Source organism: Salmo trutta, chromosome 20 (genome assembly GCF_901001165.1).
Source record: "Salmo trutta chromosome 20, fSalTru1.1, whole genome shotgun sequence".
Taxonomy (NCBI): Eukaryota; Metazoa; Chordata; class Actinopteri; order Salmoniformes; family Salmonidae; genus Salmo; species Salmo trutta.
In genome coordinates, this window is record NC_042976.1 from 12,904,270 (window position 1) to 12,930,443 (window position 26,174).

The following is a 26,174-nucleotide window of genomic DNA, read 5'->3' on the forward strand; positions in this document are numbered from 1 at the left end:
CTGTCCTGGATGTGTGACAATACCTTTTCATACTAAGAACATAAAGTACCTTTATCAAGATCGGGTTGAAGAGAACATTTTTGACAAGAGTTCTGCTCTTTTTTTGTCTAAAATGAAGCTATCTTATAATTCATGCCAAACCGTAGCTCATAATCAATGGTACAAGTGAGGCCTCTGAGGTCCTATAGATATCCAATCCACCAACAGCCAGTTGAAGTGATAACATTGATTGAAACACTAAGTTTAAAAGGGCGCTGAGAGAGCTCTTTGGACAGACAGACAGAACAATGCCATGATGTTGTGGAGCACTTGCAATAGGGCCTGTAGTCATTAATCACATGCACCATAGACTAGATACAGACTTGCTGAGGAAGCTCTTAGGACTGTTGACAATGGTATAGAGGATCAATATGGTTGATGATCCCAGATGATATTACACACCAGTGACATCAACCAACACGACAGGATACAATTAGGAGCTTCAATCCAACTCATACAGGCCTGCTTTTCACTCCGCGTGAGTTTCTTATGATAGCTACGTAATGTATTGTCCTCTTGTACAGTGGTATTTGAAAAGCATTGCAGCAGAAGGCTATGTGCCCATTTTTAAACCAAAATTGTTTCAACCCAGTTCTACTGTGTTTTTGATCTGTGCTGACACTCTTTGTTTAAAGGCACAGTGCAGTCAAAAACTAGATTTTCTTGTGTTTTATATATACAGTACCAGTCAAAGGTTTGGACACACTAACTCATTCAAGGGTTTTTCTTTATATTTACTATTTTCTACATTGTAGAATAATAGTGAAGACATCAAAACTATGAAATAACACACATGGAATCATGTAGTAACCAAAAAAAGTGTTAAGAAAATCAAAATATATTTTATATTTGAGATTCTTCAAGGTAGCCACCATTTGCCTTGATGACAGCTTTGCACACACTTGGCACTCTATCAACCAGCTTCATGAGGTAGTCACCTGGAATGCATTTCAATTAACAGGTGTGCCTTGTTAAAAGTTAATTTGTGGAATTTCTTTCCTTAATGCGTTTGAGCCAATCAGTTCTGTTGTGAGAAGGTAGGGGTGGTATACAGAAGATAGCCCTATTTGGTAAAATAACAAGTCCATATCATGGCAAGAGCAACTCAAATAAGCAAAGAGAAACGACAGTCCATAATTACTTTAAGACATGAAGGTCAGTCAATGAGGAAAATATCAAGAACTTTGAAGGTTTCTTCAAGTGCAGTCGCAAAGACCATCAAACGCTATGATGAAACTGGCTCTCATGAGGACAGCCACAGGAATGGAAGACCCAGAGTTACCTTTGCTGCAGAGGATAAGTTCATTAGAGTTACCAGCCTCAGAAATTGCAGCCCAAATAAACGCTTCACAAAGTTCAAGTAACAGACACATCTCTATATCAACTGTTCAGAGGAGACTGCGTGAATCAGGCCATCATGGTTGAATTGCTGCAAAGAAACCACTACTAAAGGACACCAATAAGAAGAAGAGACTTGCTTGGGCCAAGAGACACGAGCAATGGACATTAGACCAGTGGAAATCTGTCCGTTAGTCTGATGAGTCCAAATTTGAGATTTTTGGTTCCAACTGCCGTGTCTTTCTGGGATGCAGGGTAGGTGAACGGATGATCGTTGCATGTGTGGTTCCTACCGTGAAGCAAGGAGGAGGAGGTGTGATGGTGTGGGGGTGCTTTGCTGATGACACTGTCTGTAATTTATTTACAATTCAAGGCACACTTAACCAGCATGGCTACCACAGCATTCTGCAGCGATACATTTGCACTTTTACTTTTGTTTATTTAACCTTTATTTAACTAGGCAAGTCAGCTAAGAATAAATTCTTATTTACAATGAAGGCCTACACCGGCCAAACCCGGACAACGCTGGGCCAAATGTGCACCACCCTAGGGGACTCCCAATCACGGCCAGTTGTGATACAGCCTGGATTCAATCCAGGTCGTCTGTAGTGACGTCTCAAGCACTGAGATGCAGTGCCTTAGACCACTGTGCCACTCGGGAGCAGCGGGAATGTCATTTGTTTTTCAACAGGACAATAACCCAGCACACCTGCAGGCTGATGGAGTGATGGAGTGCTGTATCAGATGACCTGGCCTCCACAATCACCCAACCTCAACCCAATTGAGATGGTTTGGGATGAGTTAAACCGCAAAGTGAAGGACAAGCAGCCAACAACTGCTCATCATATGTGGGAACTCCTTCAAGACTGTTGGAAAACCATTCCAAGTGAAGCTGGTTAAGAGAATGCAAAGAGTGTGCAAACCTGTCATCAAGGCAAAGGCTGGCTACTTTGAAGAATCTAAAATCTAAATAATATTTTTATTTGTTTAACATTTTTTTGGTTACTACATGATTCCGTATGTGTAATTTCATAGTTTTGATGTCTTCACTGTTATTCTACAATGTGGAAAATAGTAAAAATAAAGAAAAAACCCTTGAATGAGTAGGTGTGTCCAAACTTTTGAGTGGTATTGTATATAGTATGTCCACATCATGAGGTTGGAATAATATTGTGAAATTGTGAAAATGACGATAATGCCCTTTTAGAGTAAGAGCTGTTTGATAAGGGGGTAGTAGGGTAGTGGGCATTAGATGGTAGTGCGAACGGCCCAGTACATCACTGTGGCCAAGCTTCCTGCAATCCAGGACCTCTATACCAGGCGGTGTCAGAGGAAGGCCCTAAAAATGTTCAAAGACTCCAGCCACCCCAGTCATAGACTGTTCTCTCTGCTACCACACGGCAAGCGGTACCAGAGCGCCAAGTCTAGGTCCAAGAGGCTTCTAAACAGCTTCTACACCTAAGCCATAAGAGTCCTGAACATCTAGTCAAATGGCTACCCAGACTATTTGCATTGCCCCCCCCCCCCCCCTCCACACCACTGCCACTCTCTGTTGTCATCTCCGCATAGTCACTTTAATTAACTCCACCTACATGTACATACTACCTCAACTAACCAGTGCCCCCACACATTGACTCTGTACCGGCACCCCCTGGTATATATTGTTATTTTTTACTGCTGCTCTTTAATTACTTGTTACTTTTATCTCTTATTCTTATCTGTATTTTTTAAACTACACTGTGGGTTAAGGGCTTGTAAGTAAGCATTTCACTGTAAGGTCTACACCTGTTGTATTCGGTGCATGTGACTAATACATTTTTGATATGATTTGATTTGAAAAGACTGGCTGTAATTTCAGCCTGTAATGAATGTTCAATTGAGTTTTGGCCTTGCATGGTGACACCACCATGCAGTAAATTAGTTAACACACCAATAAAAAAGAGAGTTCCAAACCTCTCTGCCAATAACAGCAAATGTTCTGTTTTCCTCTCCTCACTCAGACCACTCCCAGACAGTCCTAGCAAAAGCTAAGAAGCTTCATTTTTAAAAAAATCAATTTGAATTGAAAACAATCACAGTCCAAATGTGAGATGTTTGTTCTGAAAGGAGCTGTCAATCCATCAGATTGTAACATCTCTGAAATAGATACTGTAACCTACCTCGGTGTAAAAATCACCAAAAATCTTAAGGCTGTGAATGATCTTAATTTGAACCATGTAACTGAATCTGTCAAAAAAATGTATTCTCATCTTTAGGGAGGGATTTAAGTCTTCAAGGAAGCTTTCATCCAGAGCTGAGGGGCTATCTCGTGCAGCCTATCTTTTTTCATCTATTGCCATTCCCAAATCCACTAGCTGTACCTTAGATAGGCTATTGTACAACTACATATGGGAAAACAAGCCACATAAGATAAAAAGAGATGTTACCACCAGGGTTTGTGATGGCGGTCTAAATGTCTTAGATTTCACTCTCTTTAATCAGATATCAAAGGTCAACTGGGTAAAAAGGTACTTAAAAAATCCTCATAGATTCTGGAATATTATACCTCATTTTGTTTTTCAGAAGCTCGGAGGGCTTACATTTTTAACTACAATGTCCCTATATTGTGGGTAAACTTCCTGTGAAATTGTTGGCTTTTCACAAGCAGGCTTTAATGTGCTGGGCTTTGCTATATAAATACAACTTTCCACCTCATAAATGTTTAATATGGATTAATGGGTTGATATTACAAGGAAACAAGATGTTGTTTTACCATAACTGGTTCTCGAAAAACATTGTCCTTGTCAGCCAATTAGTTATTATTAGTGGGAATCTATTTACGCGGAGAGAATTTATGGAAATATACAACTTTGAGGTTTCAAGCAAGGAATATGACACTGTTATTAAAGCTATACCTAGTGGGATAAAATCTTTACTTCAGAGTAATGCGTACTTTGAAATATCTCCTATTGTAAGCGATATCCAGGTGAATGGCATAGGTTTACTAGATAAGAAATTCAACAATTGTTTATTAAGGAATATTTTCTACAAGAAGTCTATTCCCTCTGCGATATTTTGTTGGGCTTCATCGTTTGATGTAAACTGGCGCCGTGCTTGGCTCACTCCACACACATTTATGGTGACCAATAAAGTGAAGGAGATCTCCTTCCAGATTATCCATAGATGCTATCCGTGTAAGTGATTGATTTCTAAATCTATACCTGATGTTACCAGTGAACGCAGTTTTTGTGAACTAGAAACTGAATCTATTGAACATTTATTCTGTCATTGTTTACATAGTGAAGTGTTCCGGGCTGATGCAAAACTATATCTTGGCAACAAAATGCATATGAACATTGAATATCTAAGTTTGACATGTTATTTTACTACACTGATTCCACAATTGAACGTGAGTATGTCATAAATCTCTTTATGTTATTAGTAAAATGTTTCATACACAAATCAAAATTTATAAAAGAAAAAGGCCCTTTTCTTATTTTTTTTAATCTGATTTGGAAAGCTATTTAGAATCATTAAAACGTATACAAAACAAAATGTCTAAAACATCTATTCCCTACATGTCTGTATTTTAATTGATATAATGTGGATTTGTATTATTATTATTTTTGAACTCCTCCTTATTTATTTGTGGAATCCCTCTGGCTGTTCTGTTTTTGGGGTTTTGCATGTTACTGTTTAATAATAAAAATAATAAAAATAAAATAAAGGTATTTTAAAACGGCTGCATTGGACCTTCAAGAATAATTTAGGTACAGTCCTCTCCGTGGTTTTTGTCCAATCAAATGTACGATTAACCAAGAGGTTGTCTCTCTATGGGTAGATGATTGACATGTACATAGAGCAATGAGAGAAGGACACTCTTGATTTGTTAAAGACCAATAGGGATGAAGATGTAGGTACTGAATGTAGTTATTGGTCAGTTATTGGTCGTGTTTCAACCAATTGCCATCGAAACATTCCCCTTTGTTTTGAGTAATTTATGGTTCTGTAAGTGGGTGGGTCAACTCTGCGTGCCAGATGTGCGTTCAGTTCGCTTGAACGTTTGCTACGTTACGGAACAGTTTGTACTGAACGAATCGTTTCCCCAAAACGTTCGTGTACGTTCTTGAACAGACTTTGAGGATCGTTTGCTCACGTTTGGTGGGTGTGGCGAGGTGTGGCTTGAAGCAATGAGTGACGAATTTGCCAATTTAAAGGGCAGTGGCCATGCTGACCGCGTTTCCCCAACCCACCCCGTCAACTGGTCGTTCAGTACGATTGTCACTTGTTACCACTCCCAGAAACCCCTCCTATTTTGACAATTTATCATCTTATAATGTGATTTTAAACTGAATTCTAACCTTATACCTAACCCTAAATTAAGATTTAAGTGCGATTGTATTTATTTATGAATTGTTTTGCTATAGCCACATGTTCCGTTCAATTGAACGTTCCCAAACGTAAGGACGTACTGAACGCAGCCCAGGCAGCGGCGTGTTCGGAGCTGATGGCGGCGGCGGCGGGTAGCGGACCGCAGAACTGGCCGGTGGAGAGGAGGGGATAACCTAGGTTCTTTACACCACAAATTGTGAGATCGAAAATTTAACTTCGACAAAGGCTTAACCAAATTACATTCACTAAATGATTTGAAACTCTCCGGGCTTTGATTTCTTTATCAAGCGGGTAGCTACGTTTTAGTGTAGGCCTCAAGCCTCGGATAAAGTTGTCGTCTGATCCTGGGATTGGGAATCAAAGGAAGATCTCTCACGCCAGTCCCATCTCGGACAATTGGGAATCCCTGTTCGGAAACTATTGGGGATCCATGCTTGGAAAAACTAGCTAGGGGCATATGAGTGGAGCCGTTTTTTTTTGTTGAATGATTGTTTAAACGGCAGCCCCGGAGGTGTTGATGTATATTGGTAAAGTTATTAAAGGGACGAGCTAACTAGTTAATCGCCCTACAGACGGTGTTTCATTGCTGCTAGTTAGCTGATTTTAGCTAGCAAAGGAATGCCGAGTGGATGAATGGGCAACCGCTTGTAAATGCTCGGATTTAAACAGCTGCTTGATGACCTCAGTGTTACAAATAATTAGTTTCGTTAGTTAGCAACCTTGTAAATAATAGAGTATAGAGCACTCGAACAAACATCGATTTGTATTTTTGCTGTGCAGCCGGAGCTCACACTCAGATGGCCAGGAGTGCAATTTATTGACATTACTGGTCAGCAATTTAGTTGATCATTTACGTGTTTCTCTCATCTTCTGTTTTAATTCTAGACGTGTTGTTTTTAAATCCTCGGACTTGTAGCTGAATCATAGGCTTATGTAATGTATTGGTATGTAGCTGTACTGCTACCTATCTGGCATCCTTGATTTGAAGGAACTTTGCACTACTTAAATAGTGTTGAGGTTATCCCTGGTTTGGAATGGGGAATACGGTTTCATGCTGCGTGTCGCCCGAGGGGAGCCCGAAGCTACCAAGGCAACCGGTGGACCGCCACGAAGACTACCAAATAATTACAGACGTGAGTGACGACACCGGCCCGTACCTGCAGCACATCAGCGACAGAGAGGTCCCAGACGGTAGGTGTCACACACCCGAGAGCATAGCTAGGATTGGACATATTTACAGAATGTGACTGGTTACTAGAAAGACAGAATCGGTAGGGGTCTGTCCTGTGTTTGGTTGGTTTCCTCCAAATCTACAATATCATTGGCTGTGGTGGTTGCAGCAGTAGAGATGCAGTACTAAAATATACAACATCCGTTTAGCCTTTTTAACACACTTTTTCTCATACACCTCTCTCTGAGGCCTGTAGCCAACTGAATTACAGGCAAATAAGGTTAGGTGAGGCTGTCAATTGGGAAGGAGGGGTATTTGATCTATAGCCCCCTGGTGTCCCGCCCCTCCCTCTCAGCAGGGTTTGATGTTGTTGGTTGTTTACAGCTTTTTACTACTGTTGATTTTAGGCCCTGCATGGTGTTGCACCCCTGGGGTAAAACCACACACACACACTTCCTGCTGCTGCAACACTAGGCATTATGCACTCATCCATTTAGACCCCCATTGACTGAGAGCAGAGGAGCTCAGACTGGTGTTGCCACCATCATTGATCTCAGTGATAAGAGCATTCCACTGTACCAGCCCAACTATCTCAGCTAAATCAAATTGTATGTCACACGCCGAATACAACAGGTGTAGACTTTACCGTGATATGCTTACTTACGAGCCCTTCCCCAGCAATGCAGAGTTAAAAAGTAAGACAAAATTATCAAAAAAGGAAATGGTAACACAATAAAATAACAAACTATAAACAAGGAGTACCAGTACCGAGTCAATGTGCAGGGGTAGGAGGTAATTGAGGTAATATGTACATATAGGTAGGTTTAAAAGTGACTAGGCAATCATTACAGTTGCCATACCAAGCCAGTCAAGATGCTCTCGATGGTGCAGTTATAGAACATTTTAAGGATCTGGGGACCATGAGACATTTTTTTCAACCTCCTGAGGGGGAAGAGGTGTTGTCGTGCCCTCTTCAAATCAAAGTTGATTGGTCGCGTACATTTTGTGACATGTTTGTTTGTAAAATTGCGCGACTGAGCTCCTCTGCAAAAATGTCAATTAATGGTAGATTTATTGAGAAATCTCAGATTAATTCTGACTTCTGAGGAAGTGTATACTGGCTACGGTGTCTCAAAATGGACAAACAGTACTATTGCCTCTTATTTTTTGTATTCTTGTTTTTCAAGTAAAGGTCTTTCAAGGGAATATGCCAGCACATTCGTTCGGTTGGGATAAGCGAGTTTGGCTAAGCGCCAGCTGAACTGAAGCATGCTGACGCCTTAACATGCCAACCAGGCCTCACCCACCCTTAGTGCTGCAAGGTATTTCCTCGGCAGGAAGACTCCAGTCCAGGGAAAGGCAGGGAGTGATTGATGGAGGTTGGTGGAGGAAGGAGAGTGGAGCTGGGAAGGGGAGCTGAGGCTCCATCTTATCTAGGCTGGAGTAATCACAGGATGGTGTCTGACAGACTCATCTTAGTGGATCTGATAGGCTGAAGAACTTTGTGTCGCACCATGGTTTGTGTTGTAAAAGACTGTTTGGTTCGGTAGCATGTCTGCCTGTCTGCAGATGGGTTGGCATGACTGCTCCCACTTCCTGTTTCTCTGCGTGCTGGCCAAGGTGGGAGGGGTGTAGAGTGAGGACAGTGTTTTCCACAGAGACCCCAGACAAAGGTCTCCTTGTTGCCTCCTCCCTGCCAGTCCCATACCACCATCCCCACCCCCTGCCACAGAGCCACAGCCTGAGTGGGCATTGGGCACACGCTGCCAAGCCACCCGTCTGGCCTCGCATCCCCCTGGCCCTGCCTGCCACGTCTGATCCAGACCAGGGGCACCCAATCCCAGACAGAGGTAGTTGTTAATACATTAGGGTAAGATGGGGATGTCTAACAGCTGAACCTGGCCATTGAGCCTGTAATGTGGTGTGGTTGCAAACGAGATCATCAAATTCATCTGCATCATTAGTATGCGATGCTCCTGCTGTCCAAGTGTGTTTTGTTACATAGCCTGGCTGCCGTACACACATTTGTTTCATTTCATTCACTTACTCACTCATTCATCTATCTAACTGAGTAAAAGTAGGGCTGGAAGTTGCCAGGGACCTCACGATACAATATTATCACCATCCGTAGCTGCCGATATGTAACTGTGGAAAAAGTCAAGGGCTTGGAATACTTTCCAAATGCACTGTAACTGTATCCATTTCCCCACCACTAGGTACTGTCATCTCCCTGTCAATACCAAATGCACTGTAACTGTATCCATTTTCCCCACCACTAGGTACTGTCATCTCCCTGTCAATACCAAATGCACTGTAACTGTATCCATTTTCCCCACCACTAGGTACTGTCATCTCCCTGTCAATACCAAATGCACTGTAACTGTATCCATTTCCCCACCACTAGGTACTGTCATCTCCCTGTCAATACCAAATGCACTGTAACTGTATCCATTTCCCCACCACTAGGTACTGTCATCTCCCTGTCAATACCAAATGCACTGTAACTGTATCCATTTCCCCACCACTAGGTACTGTCATCTCCCTGTCAATACCAAATGCACTGTAACTGTATCCATTTTCCCCACCACTAGGTACTGTCATCTCCCTGTCAATACCAAATGCACTGTAACTGTATCCATTTTCCCCACCACTAGGTACTGTCATCTCCCTGTCAATACCAAATGCACTGTAACTGTATCCATTTCCCCACCACTAGGTACTGTCATCTCCCTGTCAATACCAAATGCACTGTAACTGTATCCATTTCCCCACCACTAGGTACTGTCATCTCCCTGTCAATACCAAATGCACTGTAACTGTATCCATTTCCCCACCACTAGGTACTATCATAGCATGCCTTCCTTCCAGGTACTGCAGCACAGGGATAGTTCAAATGGTTGAGTGACATCCTGCACCGGACGGTACGTTATAGAACGGGTTGTGCTGATTGGTTGATATGCTGGAGTTCTGGGACAACTCCCACAAAATACAATTTCTTGTTAATGTCATAATTCCACTGTCTGTAGCCCAGGCAGGAAATTCATAACCTTCATCTCCCTTGTGGGGAGAATCAACACATTTTTCCATGCTACTATTTGGTTTGCAACAGTTGGGGGTTATAAACCTAGCTGTCTGCCTCTGACCTGGGCAACAATGTATCATTTTACAAATGAGATATCTCCCGTGCCAGCAGAGAGGCATGCACTGGCTGTCACCAAGCAGCACCAGGACCATAGCTAGTTTTCCCACTCCTGTACCATCAACGGAAACGTCTCTGTTAACATCACCAACTAGCTTGGTTAGCTCAGACTCACCAACCATAATAGTTGTTGCCTATGTAGGCCTATTGGATAATTATTAAATCATTCATTATTGAAGTTGTCTCATCATCATTGAATATCTGCTAGCTAGCTACATGCTAAGGACTTGTTTAGCATAGCGAAGTCGAATGAATAGAGATTAGAACGAACGACTAGGTCAACAAGAGAAAATGACTAAGAAGACCAACCCACTTGGGTAGCAAACTTTTGAATGTAAAAACAAATTTACTCGTTAAAATGTTTTTAATTCATATTTTCATAAATATGTTGGCAACATATTACCTTCAAACCCTGGAATTATCATGTGATAACTTCGCCCCGGGCCTCAGAACAGCCCTTGTCGGAAGTTGTCACGATAATTCCCGGGTTGTCAGGCATTATTGCTTAGGTTCAGTAAGCTACAGCTCACTGTTCTCTGTCAAGTCTCATTTTCCTCTCACCGGCTTCAAGTCAACATACTCACCTCAGGTGAACTAAGGTAGTTTACCCCCTAAACAGGTGGTTTTCTGGATCACTAACCTTCCAAGTTAGGTTCTTCTGTTTCTTAGTCTGTGTCATTACCCTGGTTGTCTACTTTGTTTCTAATGGTCAGCGGCGTCTTTGTGTTCCAGAACTGGCCCAGGAGTCCAACCCATCAGACCATGCCCGAGCCAGCACCATCTTCCTCTGCAAGTCCCAGACAGACAGCGAATGTAAGTACTCTACCCTGGTCACATCACACAGGAGAAACGATCATGATACCATGTCAGCCAATACGGCACACGTCTCAAACTCTCGTCTTACACACTTTAGCTACTTGGTACGGTGGTAACTCACCCTGTCTCTGCTCTAGCAAGCTATGTAGAGAGATGGTACTTAGGCTACTGTAAGTGACTCTGATATGACTTTCTCTTAAGCACAATGTGACTCAGTACCGTTCCTCATTATTTTCAACATGACTGTTTTGTCTGGGTCTGTAATGGCCTATTTTTCTTTTTCCTTCCAGTGCGAGACAAGAGGAAAAGCAATCACATAAACCATGTTAGTCATGTAAGTATTTCAATACCAAGTTTTAATTTTGTGTTAACCAACAATAATGAATTGTGTGTGACTACTGTGTGGGCATGCATGTGAGAGTTGGGTTGCGAGTTGTGAGAATACATCTATAATCTCATACTTTCCTCGTAACTTGGGTCAGTGGAGGACAATTTGGGTCACGGGAGGATGGTCAATTTGTCATTTGGGTCTCGAGCTGAAACAGGTTTAAGAACCCCTGCTCTAGAGGACAACACCAAGCTCATGCAAATGTAACTCTCTGACCATCACACCTTATTGGTCAGCTCTTATAGGATGTAGCCCTTCTACTGGTTGAAAAGGGCAGATTGGGACACTAAATTGGAAAACAGTGGCTGTACAGTAACATGCTATACATGACGTCAGCACTCAAGTCTCCGCCTCACTGCTCTCTGACAGCCGTTCTGAAACACCACACCACAGGAAGTTGCCCCCAATCCTTCCCTCTAATTGGACAATGTTTGCACATTTTTGGTTGTTTGAGTGAGGGAAATGCTGTAAATTACGAGGACTCGATGTATTTTGAAAGATGAGATGTTGAAGATTATAATCAATACCCCTTTATTTCATAAAAGGAAGCCAAACATCCAGGAGTCCAAATGTGTACTTCACATTTCCATATCATAAAACTCATGTGATATACAGTGTGAAGGTTCATGATCACTATGTTTGATGTATAGTTACAAGATGGCATGGCGTTATACCCTGGGTTGTCCTGAACAGAAAGAGACAATGTTTGTTGTATTGTGAAGAAAATGTGCAATATTTTTCTTATGTTGCACCTACCCCAAATTTTCCAAGAATATTCTTATGTTACTGATTGTATCCAGAGTATTATCAGATTTCGTTATCAACAAATGTGGCGACGGGTACAGTGTATATATAAAATGCACACTAAATCAACGGTATAATGTGTTGAACTGTTGTCCTCACCTTTCCTCTAATAATTTCCCATAATCCCCAAACTGTTCCTTTTTAATTGCTGCCATGGTTATTCTTTTTTTATTTAACCTTTATGTAACTAGGCAAGTTTGTTAAGAACCAATTCTTATTTACAATGACCCCGGCCAAACCCGGACGACATTTGGCCAATTGTGCGCCGCCCTATGGGACTCCCAATCACGGTTGGATGTGATACAGTCTGGATTCGAACCAAGGACTGTGGTGACGCCTCTTGCACTGAGATGCAGTGCCTCAGACCGCTGCATCACTCGGGATACCATATGCTTTCTATAATTCTTCTGTAAGAAACATTTCAATTTAGCCCTTTAGGTCAGTTCCCACGAGTAAGTAGTTAAGCAGAGGGTTGGCTGGGGTTATGGCTGCCTTCTTTTACACCAAGCTCTAATAATATAGCCCCACTGTGGAAACTAGCTAAGTGCCAAGACCTTTTGACCTGGTCAAATAAAAGGCAGGGCTGTGTTCCCCTTGCCTGCTACCCTACTGTGTGTGTGTGTGTGTGTGTGTGTGTGTGTTCATGTTGACCACAATAGAACAGTCTGTAACCGCTGTGGTGTCCTTTAGCTAGAAGACAGATAAAGAGGAGACCTGGTATGAATGTTTAGCGGGTGTCCACCCTCAACTCCATCTCATTCTCTCTGTATTATAGAGCAACAGCCCTGACCCAAGACTACATAGCCCAGTTTAGCCACATTACAAACCAAACCTTTTACCTTGGAAATAGTTCATGACCCAGGAGTGACTTATTGGTGATGTCATTATTTGGCTAAGGCCACCACAGGCTAACATTAGCATCCAGTACCTCAGAAGGATTGGGTTCAACAGGACCCACATTAGCAGCGGCTGACTTCCATGTCTCACATTTAATTTTGCAGACCTCTCCTGGCCCTCTCTCTAAGAAGTACAGTTCCTGTTCCACCATCTTTATAGATGACAGCACGGTCAGCCAGCCTAACTTGAAAAGCACAATTAAATGGTGGGTACCCTCTACCTTCATATGCACACACAGGAAACCTTTCTGGTTGAACTCTGGCCTAATGAATTCTGTCTGTCTTGTTTTCCAGTGTTACATTAGCAATATACTACCACATTAAAAACAGGTGAGTGGCAGTGTTTTGACTTGTTCAGTTTGAGTATGCACAGGTATTACTTTTAATGGGGGATCAGAAGGTGCCCTTGAGGCCTGACAGAATGTCTGTATTGGACAGTATTTGGTTCATAGTGGAGGCCTCCTCTCTGTTCCTCTCTCTCTCAGGGACTCAGACAGGTCACTGGACATTTTTGATGAGAAGATGCATCCCTTATCGGTGAGTGGTCGGTTCAATTTGACCATAATCCACTCAGGGTTTACAGGAAGTGAATAGCTGTTGTGTGTTTACAGGAAGTGAATAGCTGTTGTGTGTTTACAGGAAGTGAATAGCTGTTGTGTGTTTACAGGAAGTGAATAGCTGTTGTGTGTTTACAGGAAGTGAATAGCTGTTGTGTGTTTACAGGAAGTGAATAGCTTATGTATTCCAAAGACGTGCTGCTAATACAGGTTTACATCAAAACAGAGGTCTGCAGAAGATGTGGCAGTATTGGTTTCTCAGCCCTTGTCTACATCAATATCTGGCATCAGCCAGCCTCCTCACTCCCTTCTAGACCTTACGGTGCAACTTGATATGCCCCATAGCCCAGCATAGCACATACCACTGCTCTTAGCTTCAACTTCAGCATAGCACATACCACTGCTCTTAGCTTCAACTTCAGCATAGCACACACCACTGCTCTTAGCTTCAACTTCAGCATAGCACATACCACTGCTCTTAGCTTCAACTTCAGCATAGCACACACCACTGCTCTTAGCTTCAACTTCAGCATAGCACACACCACTGCTCTTAGCTTCAACTTCAGCATAGCACATACCACTGCTCTTAGCTTCAACTTCAGCATAGCACATACCACTGCTCTTAGCTTCAACTTCAGCATAGCACATACCACTGCTCTTAGCTTCAACTTCAGCATAGCACATACCACTGCTCTTAGCTTCAACTTCAGCATAGCACATACCACTGCTCTTAGCTTCAACTTCAGCATAGCACACACCACTGCTCTTAGCTTCAACTTCAGCATAGCACACACCACTGCTCTTAGCTTCAACTTCAGCATAGCACACACCACTGCTCTTAGCTTCAACTTCAGCATAGCACATACCACTGCTCTTAGCTTCAACTTCAGCATAGCACATACCACTGCTCTTAGCTTCAACTTCAGCATAGCACATACCACTGCTCTTAGCTTCAACTTCAGCATAGCACACACCACTGCTCTTAGCTTCAACTTCAGCATAGCACATACCACTGCTCTTAGCTTCAACTTCAGCATAGCACATACCACTGCTCTTAGCTTCAACTTCAGCATAGCACATACCACTGCTCTTAGCTTCAACTTCAGCATAGCACATACCACAGCTCTTAGCTTCAACTTCAGCATAGCACATACCACTGCTCTTAGCTTCAACTTCAGCATAGCACACACCACTGCAGGGGGAATGAGGAAGTTAGTTTAGCTCTGGTAGGAAAGTCAACATAAAACCATTAGGAAATTGAGAAATTACTTAAATGTTTCCTTATCTTGTTGAGGGTAGTCTTATGTGCTATTCAAGACATGAATGTGTGTTTTGTGTTGTCTCTGGGCTGGTATGTGTTGTCTAACACTGTCTTCTCCCTGCAGAGAGAACAGGTCCCTGACAACTACTCTGTTATGGACCCTGAGCACAAACTCATCTACCGCTTTGTCAGAACTCTGTTCAGCGCTGCACAGCTCACTGCAGAGTGTGCCATCGTCACCTTGGTGAGGAGTCCAGTCAGCAACCATCAAAACACATACAGTTGAAGTCAGAAGTTTACATATAGCCAAATACATTTAAACTCAGTTTTTCACAATTCCTGACATCTAATCCTAGTAAAAATTCCCTGTCTTGGGTCAGTTAGGATCACCACTTTATTTTAAGAATGTGAAATGTCAGAATAAGAGAGAATTTATTTCAGCTTTTATTTCTTTTATCACATTCCCAGTGGGTCAGAAGTTTACATACACTCAATTCGTATTTGGTAGCATTGCCTTTAAATTGTTTAACTTGGGTCAAACGTTTCAGGCAGCCTTCCACAAGTGTCCCACAATAATTTGGGTGAATTTTGGCCCATTCCTCCTGACAGAGTTGGTGTAACGGAGTCAGGGTTGTAGGCCTCCTTGCTCGCACACACTTTTTCAGTTCCGCTCACACATTTTTCTATAGGATTGAGGTCAGGGCTTTGTCATGGCCACTCCAATACCTTGACTTTGTTGTCCTTAAGCCATTTTGCCACAACCTTGGCAGTATGCTTGGGGGTCATTGTCTATTTGGAAGACCCATTTGCGACCAAGCTTTAACTTCCTGACTGATGTTGCTTCAATATATCCACATACTTTTCCTGCCTCATGATGCCATCTATTTTGTGAAGTGCACCAGTCCCTCCTGCAGCAAAGCACCCCCACAACATGATGCTGCCACCCCAGTGCTTCATGGTTGGGATGGTGTTCTTCGGCTTGCAAGCCTCCCCATTTTTCCTCCAAACATAACGATGGTCATTATTGCCAAACAGTTCTATTTTTGTTTCATCAGACCAGAGGACATTTCTCAAAAAAGTACAATCTTTGTCCCCATGTGCAGTTGCAAACCGTAGTCTGGCTTTTTTATGGTGGTAGCAGTGGCTTCTTCCTTGCAGAGCGGCCTTTCAGGTTATGTCGATATAGAACTTGTTTTACTGTGGATATAGATACTTTTGTACCTGTTTCCTCCAGCATCTTCACAAGGTCCTTTGCTGTTGTTCTGGGATTGATTTGCACTTTTCGCACCAAAGTACGTTCATCTCTAGGAGACAGAACACGTCTCCTTCCTGAGCGGTATGACGGCTGCGTGGTCCCATGGTGTTTATACTTGCGTACTATTGTTTGTACAGATGAATGTGGTACCTTCAGGCGTTTGGAAATTGCTCCCAAGGATGAACCAGACTTGTGGAGGTCTACAATTTTTTATTCTGAGGTCTTGGCTGATTTCTTTTGATTTTCCCATGATGTCAAGCAGAGGCACTGAGTTTGAAGGCAGGCCTTGAAATACATCCACAGGTGCACCTCCAATTGATTCAAATGATGTCAATTAGCCTATCAGAACCTTCTAAAGCCATGACATCATTTTCTGGAATTTTCCAAGCTGTTTAAAGGCACAGTCACTTAGTGTATGTAAACTTCTGACCCACTAGAATTGTGATACAGTGAATTATAAGTTAAATAATCTGTCTGTAAACAATTGTTGGAAAAATTGCTTGTGTCATGCACAAAGTAGATGTCCTAACCAACTTGCCAAAACTATAGTTTATTAACAAGAAATTTGTGGAGTGGTTGAAAAATGAGTTTTAATGACTCCAACCTAAGTGTATGTAATCTTCCGACTTCAACTGTGCCTGTATTGAAGCTCAGATGGTAGAGCATGACGCTTGTAATGCCAGGGGAATGGGTTTGATTCCTGGGACCACCCATACGTAAAATGTAATCACGCGTGACTAAGTCACTTTGGATGAAAGCGTCTGCTAAATGTAATTTATTCTTATAATGTACTGTATTGTGGGGTTGTATTAACCTACATGATACGCTAGAATACATCTGCACTAACTCACCACCGGGGGGCAGCAGAGTAATAGAAACCATTGACGAAGCACAGCAAGTACATTTAAAAAATGTTTTTTTATTTAACTGGGCAAGTCAGTTAAGAACAAATTCTTTACAATGACGGCCTACCCCGGCCAAACCCTAACATGGACCATGCTGGGCCAATTGTATGCTGCCCTATGGGACTCCCAATCACAGCCGGTAGTGATACGGCCTGGAATCGAACCAGGGTTTGTAGTGATGCCTCTAGCACTGAGATGCAGTGCCTTAAGCCGCTGCGCCACTCAAGAGCCCAAGTGAACAGAGCCTAGTTTCAATTTAAACAGACAGTAGACCTGCATTTGATTAATACAATATGATTGGTTCTAATATATCAAGCATGCCTTATTTCCTCGACTCCAACCATAACAAAGTACTATTTCTCACTTGTGTGTGTGTGTGTGTGTGTAGATAGATAGATATCTATCTCAATAACATGCCCTTTTCCCTACTGGTTTTCTATGTTGGGCACATCACATTTCTGAATGGAAATAACCACCTGAGGTTTGTCAGCACACGATGAGTGTAAGACTCTAACCTTCACCAGGTGTACCTGGAGCGTCTGCTGACCTACGCTGAGATGGACATCTGTCCGTGCAACTGGAAGCGTATCGTACTGGGAGCCATCCTGCTGGCCTCCAAGGTGTGGGACGACCAGGCCGTGTGGAACGTAGACTACTGCCAGATCCTCAAAGACATCACTGTGGAGGACATGTGAGTGGACAGGACACACACACACTCAAGATACACCTTTCTCACGATTGTGCCAACCTAAACCGTACTTTAATGTTCAGCTTCAGATATGTTCTTTTCACTTTGAGGGCGGAGGCGGATTGGTAGTGATTTGAGGGGGGATTGGTAGTGATTTGAGGGGGGATTGGTAGTGATTTGAGGGGGGATTGGTAGTGATTTGAGGGGGGATTGGTAGTGATTTGAGGGGGGATTGGTAGTGATTTGAGGGCGGAGAACAGACGTAGACTGGAGCCTTCTTCCCCCCTGGTCTGATAATCATTCATTGGGCTGTAGTCTATAGACTGGTCCAGCTGTCCAGTCTCTAGCTCTCATCAGGGCTGTGTGAGATGAGGACCCTGCTTTGGGCACCAAGGGAGTGAAGACTAGGCCCAGAGAGAGGGACATTCAGGGAGGTGGAGTACTGGTTGTGTACAGGAGGCGATCTCTAAGCCATCAGTAGGCTCCTTACTGAACTACTGGCTTAAATTCCAGTAGCTTTTTGAGTGGGCTGGGGTTGGCTGTTGTCTCTTAAGTTAGTTTGTTTCAGTGTGTACATGTGTCAAATAAGGGGTGCTTATATTTGTCCTGTTTCACACATGACAGTGTATTATGAAATGTTTTTTTTGCATATCCCAACTCTTTCTCAGACACCCTCAGAGTGGGGTCACGTCCAGGGTCAGCCATTATCAACGGCGACCAAGGAGAAATTGTGGTTAAGTGCCTTGCTCAAGGGCAGATCAACATTTAAAAAAATGTTTTTTATATCTAGTCAGAATTCCAGAGCTAACTAACGTTACTGGCCCAATGCTCTGGGCTACCTGCCACCCTGTGTGTGTGAGCCCATGTCCCTCCCTCTCTTTCGATTTGCAGTCTACTGTCCTGTCTTTGTGAGCTGGGGAGTCTGGAGTGGCTCTCATCTCTCCTACATAATGGCAGAAGCCCTCACACACTCCATTAGTTGCCCTGGGAGACCAGCCTTCCAACACACACCCTCCAGCCACCCTGGCCCTCTCATGTCTCCTCTCCCACAAAGCATCCTGGATGCTGTCTCCGTGGTGACTGGCATGTGGTGGTGATAAGGATGAGGCGAATCTGTTCGAGAGACATGAAGCGAGCCGAATGGGTCTTCATTGTAGTTAGAATGAATAGGCCAGCCCTCAGTTGCTCTAGTTTGTTGAGTTGTATTTTTTCTTTTTAAATGGAATTCCTGTTTGTCCTTTTGAGTAATTACTTGAAAAATGATTTGAATAATAAACATTTTAATAAGATGGGTTGAATAGCACTCCTGCAGACATGCACCCTTCTCCTTGCTGCTGTAAGGGAAAGACAAGTGAAGTTTTTGCTATTGGTTAGACTCTCGCCCTATGAGGGCTGGCCCGTGGTTGACGTTACCCCTGGCCCGTGGTTGACGTTGATCTAAGGTCTATTTGGCATTTCTCCCCTGTTCATTTTCAGGGTTGATCCTAGATCTGTGCCTGAGAGCAACTTTTTTTTATTAGGAGTGTCTCTATTAACCTTGTTTAATCCGCTCTCCCTCCGTCAGGAACGAGATGGAGCGGCACTTCCTGGAGCTGCTGCAGTTCAACATCAATGTCCCGGCCAGTGTTTACGCCAAGTACTACTTTGACCTGCGCTCTCTGGCCGAGGACAACAACCTCCTCTTTCCCCTCGAGCCACTCAGCAACGAGAGGGCACAGAAACTGGAGGTAAGGTAGTGAAGGGTATGATGGAGCTTACAGGTAGCAGTAGAAGAAAAGATGGCAGCTGAGACGGAGAGCGAGACATGAATGGTCAAAAGGGAAGTGTTGTTATTAACCAGTGCATTAGGTATGAAGCCAATGAGCCTGTGTATTGTGTTGTCCAGGCCATCTCCAGACTGTGTGAAGACAAGTACAAGGACCTGAGCCGAGCGGCCATGAGGAGGTCCTTCAGCGCTGACAACCTGGTGGGCATCCGCCGCTCCAACGCTGTGCTCTCATAGGCCAGCCACACTTCAGCGTTATGCTCTCATTAGTCAGCGACACATCTGTCACGCCCAACACTGCTCTCTCATAGGACAGCCACAATGGTGGAGTTCATTTGGCATGGCCCTGTGCCCCGGGTGGGTGAAGTTTGCTCATTTTAGACTTCCATTGGTCCTTAAGTGAAAAGTCCACCCGCCTGGAGCACTGAGCCATGCAAAATTAACTCCACCAATATCTGACCTCTACAGCCCAACCAACACCCCAGGATACCTGCCTCAAACCCTCTTACAAACCCAGCCCCTCTGAGAGACTGGTCGTAGCAGCACCATAGGCCCCGCCTGTCCCGTCCCAGATCCTGAGTGCAAAATAACTTCTTCACTACATAGAAGGGGGGGAAAAATACTTTTTGTTTTGTTTTTTTGCTTACTATGTAGGCTACTAGCTGTGAAATGTACCTGTTTTTAAATTGAAAATAAATTTGGAGATGGAGTATTTTAAATAAACATTAATCATGTAACAAATCAGTGGCTTTCATTGGAGTGGAGGTGAGAACATGGAAGTGTGGGAGCGCATTGTAAACATTTTACTTTAGACATCAAATGACGCATACTCAAACAGATTGGTCCACAGTTTAATTCTCTAGCAGTGAGAGCTAAATGAAACCAGAGTAGGGGAGAGCTGCATCTTCAGAAATATCTAGAAAAAAATCTCTCGGAAAATCTCAGCAATGAATTTGCCACATTGAATGTAGTACACACACAGCTGCAGTCCAGACTAGTGAAGGACACCAAAGCAGACTTACAAATGATGGGGTAGAACACTCACACTGAACGTCAGGAAACAGACTAATAAATTACACACTGGAACATTTACACACTAGTCTGGTTAGAAAAACTCTGAAGCACAACAACGTAGAAAGGCAGAAAACAGCAACTGGACAAGGTTTTAGTTCACCCAGAGTTAACCATGTTCTAGTCTAGCAGTCCACCAGTTCCTACAGCCAGTATATCCCTTGTGAGAAGACAGTTTGATGTGTAGACCTATGCCTGCTGGATGCCATTGAACAGAAATATTCTGACCATTTTGTAAACGTCTGACTCAATGTGAGTACTGACGCGGTCATTAAACGTATACAGAGCCATAGGTGACGTGTCCTCGGGTTCAGTGCAGTTTACAGGTGATCGAAACCTGTACATTCACCATTGGGTTGGTGTGAACAGTTCCAGTGTGTACCACTAGGGGGTGTAACGCACCTGGAGGCCAGGTGCACTTTGGCCATCCCTTCTCTTCTGGCCTGTGAGACTGATCAGACAAACAGGCAATAGTCCCTCCAAACCACTTTACATGGTCCATATCAAAACTATTCCAAAGCATTAAACTCCCTACAACTGCTATGTGTTTTATAGAGGCTACTTTTGACAATGATTTCTAACAGAAAATACTGGTTGAGAAAAAGAGGCCCTTGTTTACTGATATACTAGTAGGCTACACATCCATTTTCAGATGACCTCTGAAAGCTGATTTAACCATAGGTCCAGTCCAAAATCTGGTCAACAGTTGGGCTAGAGATCTTTATACTGACCGGCTAGGGTGTTTACAGACCTGTCAGTCAACCAAGCTGGATGTTACCGGGCAGAATAGGGCAAAGAGTGTACCAATACACACATACTGGATTAATTGAACTGGAGCAGCATACAAACACATTCATACCACAGATACACCACACATTTACTAGATTCATACTGAATAGTGATTCAAATCACTGGGATTGCAACAAAACACATGAAATATTTTCTTCATTCTGTTCCTAGATTTGTTTTCACCCATTAAGGACCCTGTGTCCACACTGAATAATAAGAATGCCCCTGGATAATGGGGGCATTCTGGGTAAACAAAATCCATAGTCTTTTATAGAGCATCATATTTACAGGAATAAATAGTGAGTCATCTAATGGTCCAGGTGGACAGGTTAATAAATCCATCCACAGTCTGATGAAAACACAACAGAGAATGTTCTAGTGCCCTCAAACTCAACTCTGGACCGCGAAGCCAGTGTCACTGCATTTGTTTCGTTGTTCCCCTCTAATCAGGGACTGATTTAGACCTGGGACACCAGGTGGGTGCAATTAATGATCAGGTAGAACAGAAAACCAGTAGGGTAAAAGTTGAATACTCCTGTGGGTCTGTTGAAGTAGTGGTACTTTGCCAAAGCAGCAATAAGTACCAGTTGTAGCAAAGAGCTCATATGATACAAACGTCCCTACTCATTCAAAGAAATTCACATTGTGATTTCTCCGATATCCCTCTTCTGTTAAAAACACATTTGTTCCTGATCTATGTTCCATGAAAAGAGTCAGTGAGGCAGGGTTGTTGATAAATGTTGTATTTACAACCTGTGGAATGACTTGGTTATCTCCTGGTCGTCCTCTGACCCTTTTGCTTCCAGAGAACTGCTTTATCACATTCACCATCTTGTCCAACGTCAAGGTGAGGCCCGTTCTCACATATGACGGGGCTACCACTGGACACATGGCCTTCGGGGCTCCTCTACCCTCCAGGGTCCCATTCACACGTGTGAGGGCGGGGCAGGTTTGTGGTAGGACCCTGGTGGCAGAGCTGCCCCGGAGTGTCCCGTGAGGACTGTGCTGGCCTCGATGTACATGGAGGGGGGCACGGTGGGCTTGGAGACCCAACAGGGGCAGCAGCGAGCAGTGAACCTCCTCCAGGACTCCAGGGTCTTCCCAGACCAGATCCACACCCCTGACGTGATGCCCACCACCAGACACATGAAGTACTTCAACATGAAGACGGCGTAGTCAGGCCCCAGGCCCAGCCTCTGTCTCTCAGCCTGACAGGAGCAGGATAGAGCCCGGTCCCAGCCAGACCTGTAGTGCTGCTCGTACACCAGGCAAGCTACTACTATAGTAGCAGGAACGGTGTAGAGCACCGTAAACAACCCAATCCGGATCATCAGCTTCTCCAGTTTATCCGTCTTGGTCCCTCCCTGTTTGATGATGCTGCGGATGCGGAACAGAGACACAAAGCCCGCTAGGAGGAACAGGGAGCCGGTGAAGAGGTAGACCACCAGGGGAGCTAACACAAACCCCCGCAGGCTCTCCAGACTCTGGTTCCCCACGTAGCAGATCCCCACCACCGGGTCTCCGTCCACAGAGCTCAGAGCGAGGACCGCGATGGACTTGACACTGGGAATCAGCCAGGCAGCCAAGTGGAAGTACTGGGAGTAGCCAGCGATTGCCTCATTGCCCCACTTCATGCCCGCAGCCAGGAACCAGGTGAGGGAGAGCACCACCCACCAGATGGAGCTGGACATACTGAAGAAGTAGATGAGCAGGAAGACCAGGGTACACAGGGCAGGGCCGGTGGTGTCATACAGGATGTGCTGCTGGTCTCCGCTCCCAGTGCACGCCACCCTCTCGTGACCCGCCACTAGTCGTATAATGTAGCCCAGGGAGACAAAGAGATAGCAGGCAGCCAGGAAGATGATGGGTCTCTCAGGGTACTGGAAGCGCTCCATGTCGATGAGGAAGGTGGCAACGGTGGTCAGGGTGGAGACGAAGCACAGGATGGACCACAGGCCGATCCAGAAGGTGGTGAAGGTGCGTTCGTCCTGGGAGAAGTAAGGGTGGTGGCAGGGCTGGGCACAGTTATCCACAGGGCCAGTGTGGACACGGTTGTATAAGGGATGGGCGTCTTTCTTGATGGGCACCAGAGGGTCCCGACAGCGGCAGTCCCGGTCACACTCCTGGGGGGCGGGGGGCTTGGGGGCGGGCTGCCTGCGGCGGGTGCCCTTGGGGGTGGGTTTGGGGAAGGGAGGGGAGAGGGTAGTGGTCTCGCTACTGTTCTGGTCCATACACAGAGTCTCCTCTCCCAGCTGAGGCAGCTGCTCACAGCTCATCCTCTCTGGCCACTCAAAACCATACTGGATCATGAGGGGGGAGCAGCCTCGCTTGGCCCGCTCACACACAGAGCGGCAGGGGGGCAGGGGCTTCTTGTAGTCCTGCAGACAGATTGGGGTGTACATGGAACACAGGAAGAAGAGCAGGTCTGGGGAGCAGCGGATGCGAACTAAGGGCCAGAACTGATGGACCTCCAGCCCCACCTCCTCCTGGGTGTCGTGGTTGAACTGGTTGGGCATGTAGGTGAGGTTGTACCCAATGCCCTTACACATGGGAACCGTGATGGGCTCGCACACTATGTCCTTGGAGGCAGCGTGCGCGAGCAGGGGCAGCTGGGAGAGGAGCAGCGCGAGCAGCCAGCGGACGACACCCCACAGCCGGGGTTTGACTGTGGTCGCCATGGGGAAGTGGGATATTTCCGTAGAAAAATGACAGGAATTGCGTTGTGGACTTAGGTATTTTCTAAGCTCAGGCTTTCCTTTCATTTATGACTGCATCTCCGACATATGAAATCCCAGGAGAGCGTAATTGCTCCAGCAGCATGTTCACAGTCCTCTGTTCTATAAATCACAGACAAGTTTCATTCCAGACTGCAGGACGCGCATTCTCTTCCAACAGCATGAGCACCTTTCGAATGAACCATGGTGATTATAAATGCAGCAGCCAAGATCCGAAAAACCCCGAAATAAAGTGCCACTGTTTTATCCAATAAATCTTGTGAGGATTTCGGGAAGATGGACTATGAACACCAAGCCGACCGAGGCTCTAAATAGGTTGCATTCAATCGAAAATCATTCACCAAGCTTTGCAATTACTTAAGTTGACAATTAATTTACACTTTCCTTGCATTTCGGCCACGCGTCAATAAATGTGGTAACTGTAACCACAGGCTTAAACAAGAAACTATTTTATATTCCTCCAGTTTGTATTCCGCGTGACAGGTGAAGTCGCCCGTGCCTTGAAAAGAGGAACCCTCTCACCGCGTCTCTCTGAACAATAAAAGCACTTGGAAGCAAAACTGTTAGAAAAATAATCTCAACGTTTCTCTCCGCTATGGTGCCTAACACGTCCCGTGCGTTTCATTTAAAGTCCACATTCAAATCCAATAAAAACAGAATCCGCTCCTAATGCAGCCGCTCTCGGGGTCTGAACCTCGGGGTAGAGAACAGGTTTCGGATAAACGTCCACTTTACGCTCCTCTCTCTCCAAAGTTTGGGAAACTCGTTGCGCTTTCCTTTGTCCAACCAAATGTATCATCACTTGGACAACCCCAGAGTCGTCTCATTGAAAACTTCAGCACTTGTTTTCCAAACTTATCTCCAAAGATTGTAAGCAGGTATCGCTGTGTCTCGCTACACATCTCAAAGTGCTTGCCAAAATAACTCGCTCCGCTGCCCAAGAGGAAGAGCCCCCTCCTGCTGCAGAACGCCCACCTCATCCACAGCGCCAGCCCTCGAGCGCTCAGTTCTATTGACCAAGGACTGTTTGGATAGCTTCACCACGCCTACTCGCACTCCGCCGCGCTCCGCCGCGCTCCTTGTACCTTTTGGACTAATCAGGACTTGAGTTTGAGCTACAACGTTGACCAAATCAGTTAATATCTGGATTAACAAAATGTACCGGATGTGGAGGGACAGGTGGCATTTGAAGACAATACCGCACCTGCACCTAAAGCTGTATACTGTATATGCATCGTGGAGAAAATGAATAAAGATAGTCAAAATATCATTTTGGAAAGTTTTTTCCGGGTTCCTGTACTGCATAGGTGTTTACCCGGGTTGGGTGGGTTACTTTCTAAATGTAATCCGTTAAAAAGTTACTAGTTAACTGTCCTAAATTGTAATCAGTAACGGAACTTTTGGATTACCCAAACTCAGTAACGTAATCTGATTACATTCTGTTACTTTTAGATTACTTTCCCCTTAAGAGGCATTAGAAGAAGACCAAAATGTATGTTACTAATTGAAAGACATCTGTGGCTCAGTTGGTAGAGCATGGTGTTTGCAACGCCAGCATGGTGTGTGCAACGCCAGGGTTGTGGGTTCGATTCCCACGGGGGGCCAGTACAAAAAACATTAAAAAATGCATAAAATGAAATGTATGTAGTCGCTCTGGATAAGAGCGTCTGCTAAATGACTAAAATGTAAATCTATTGCAGGATAAATCAATGTTAAAGTTTACATAGCTGGCCATATATGGATAATACATTTTACTTTATGGGTTGGTTATGTAGGCTTCTTCTAACACATCACTTTCTACTACATATAATAATAAGATTAAATTATATATTTCCATTAAAAAACAAATATCAGAATTCCAGAAATATTGGAAATATAGATTAGCCAAATTGTTTTACCTGAGCATGACCCAGTGGCGATTTTAGCAAACAAAAAAAACAAAAATAATTATCCATGCCAGCAAAGCCACTATACAACACTAAACAATACATTAATTGCACTATAATGGTGACAAACGGTGCCCACAAACTGTTATGGCCTACATAAAGCTGTCCAAACAGCAGAGTCCTAACAGCTGTCCCAACACCTTACCACTGCTACACCTGGCTATCAGAGGAACCTTGTCT

General features: G+C 44.2%; 2 protein-coding genes across 2 annotated transcripts; one reads left to right on the plus strand and one right to left on the minus strand.

Moving 5' to 3' along the window:
- The first annotated feature begins 5,643 nt into the window (after window positions 1-5,643).
- LOC115155565 (cyclin-Y-like protein 1) lies at window positions 5,644-20,194 on the plus strand. Its single transcript, XM_029702281.1, has 10 exons — window positions 5,644-6,939; window positions 10,851-10,931; window positions 11,225-11,268; window positions 13,128-13,228; window positions 13,317-13,352; window positions 13,508-13,559; window positions 14,965-15,084; window positions 17,525-17,691; window positions 19,253-19,415; window positions 19,574-20,194. The coding sequence occupies exons 1-10, from the start codon at window positions 6,783-6,785 to the stop codon at window positions 19,688-19,690; spliced, it is 1,038 nt and encodes a 345-aa protein (XP_029558141.1). The 5' UTR covers window positions 5,644-6,782; the 3' UTR covers window positions 19,691-20,194.
- A 96-nt stretch (window positions 20,195-20,290) lies between these two features.
- Window positions 20,291-25,008, minus strand: LOC115155564 (frizzled-5-like). The gene has a single exon (XM_029702280.1). It carries the CDS (start codon window positions 24,073-24,075, stop codon window positions 22,240-22,242), a length of 1,836 nt encoding a protein of 611 aa, XP_029558140.1. The 5' UTR covers window positions 24,076-25,008; the 3' UTR covers window positions 20,291-22,239.
- Window positions 25,009-26,174: the final 1,166 nt, after the last annotated feature.

Coding starts and splice junctions, on each gene's coding strand:
- LOC115155565 (XM_029702281.1), top strand. CDS start 6,783: ATGGGGAATACGGTTTCATGCTGCGTGTCGCCCGAGGGGAGCCCGAAG. Junction 11,269..13,127: donor ACATAAACCATGTTAGTCAT/GTAAGTATTTCA, acceptor TTAATTTTGCAG/ACCTCTCCTGGCCCTCTCTC. Junction 13,229..13,316: donor TTGAAAAGCACAATTAAATG/GTGGGTACCCTC, acceptor CTTGTTTTCCAG/TGTTACATTAGCAATATACT.
- LOC115155564 (XM_029702280.1), bottom strand. CDS start 24,075: ATGAAAGGAAAGCCTGAGCTTAGAAAATACCTAAGTCCACAACGCAAT.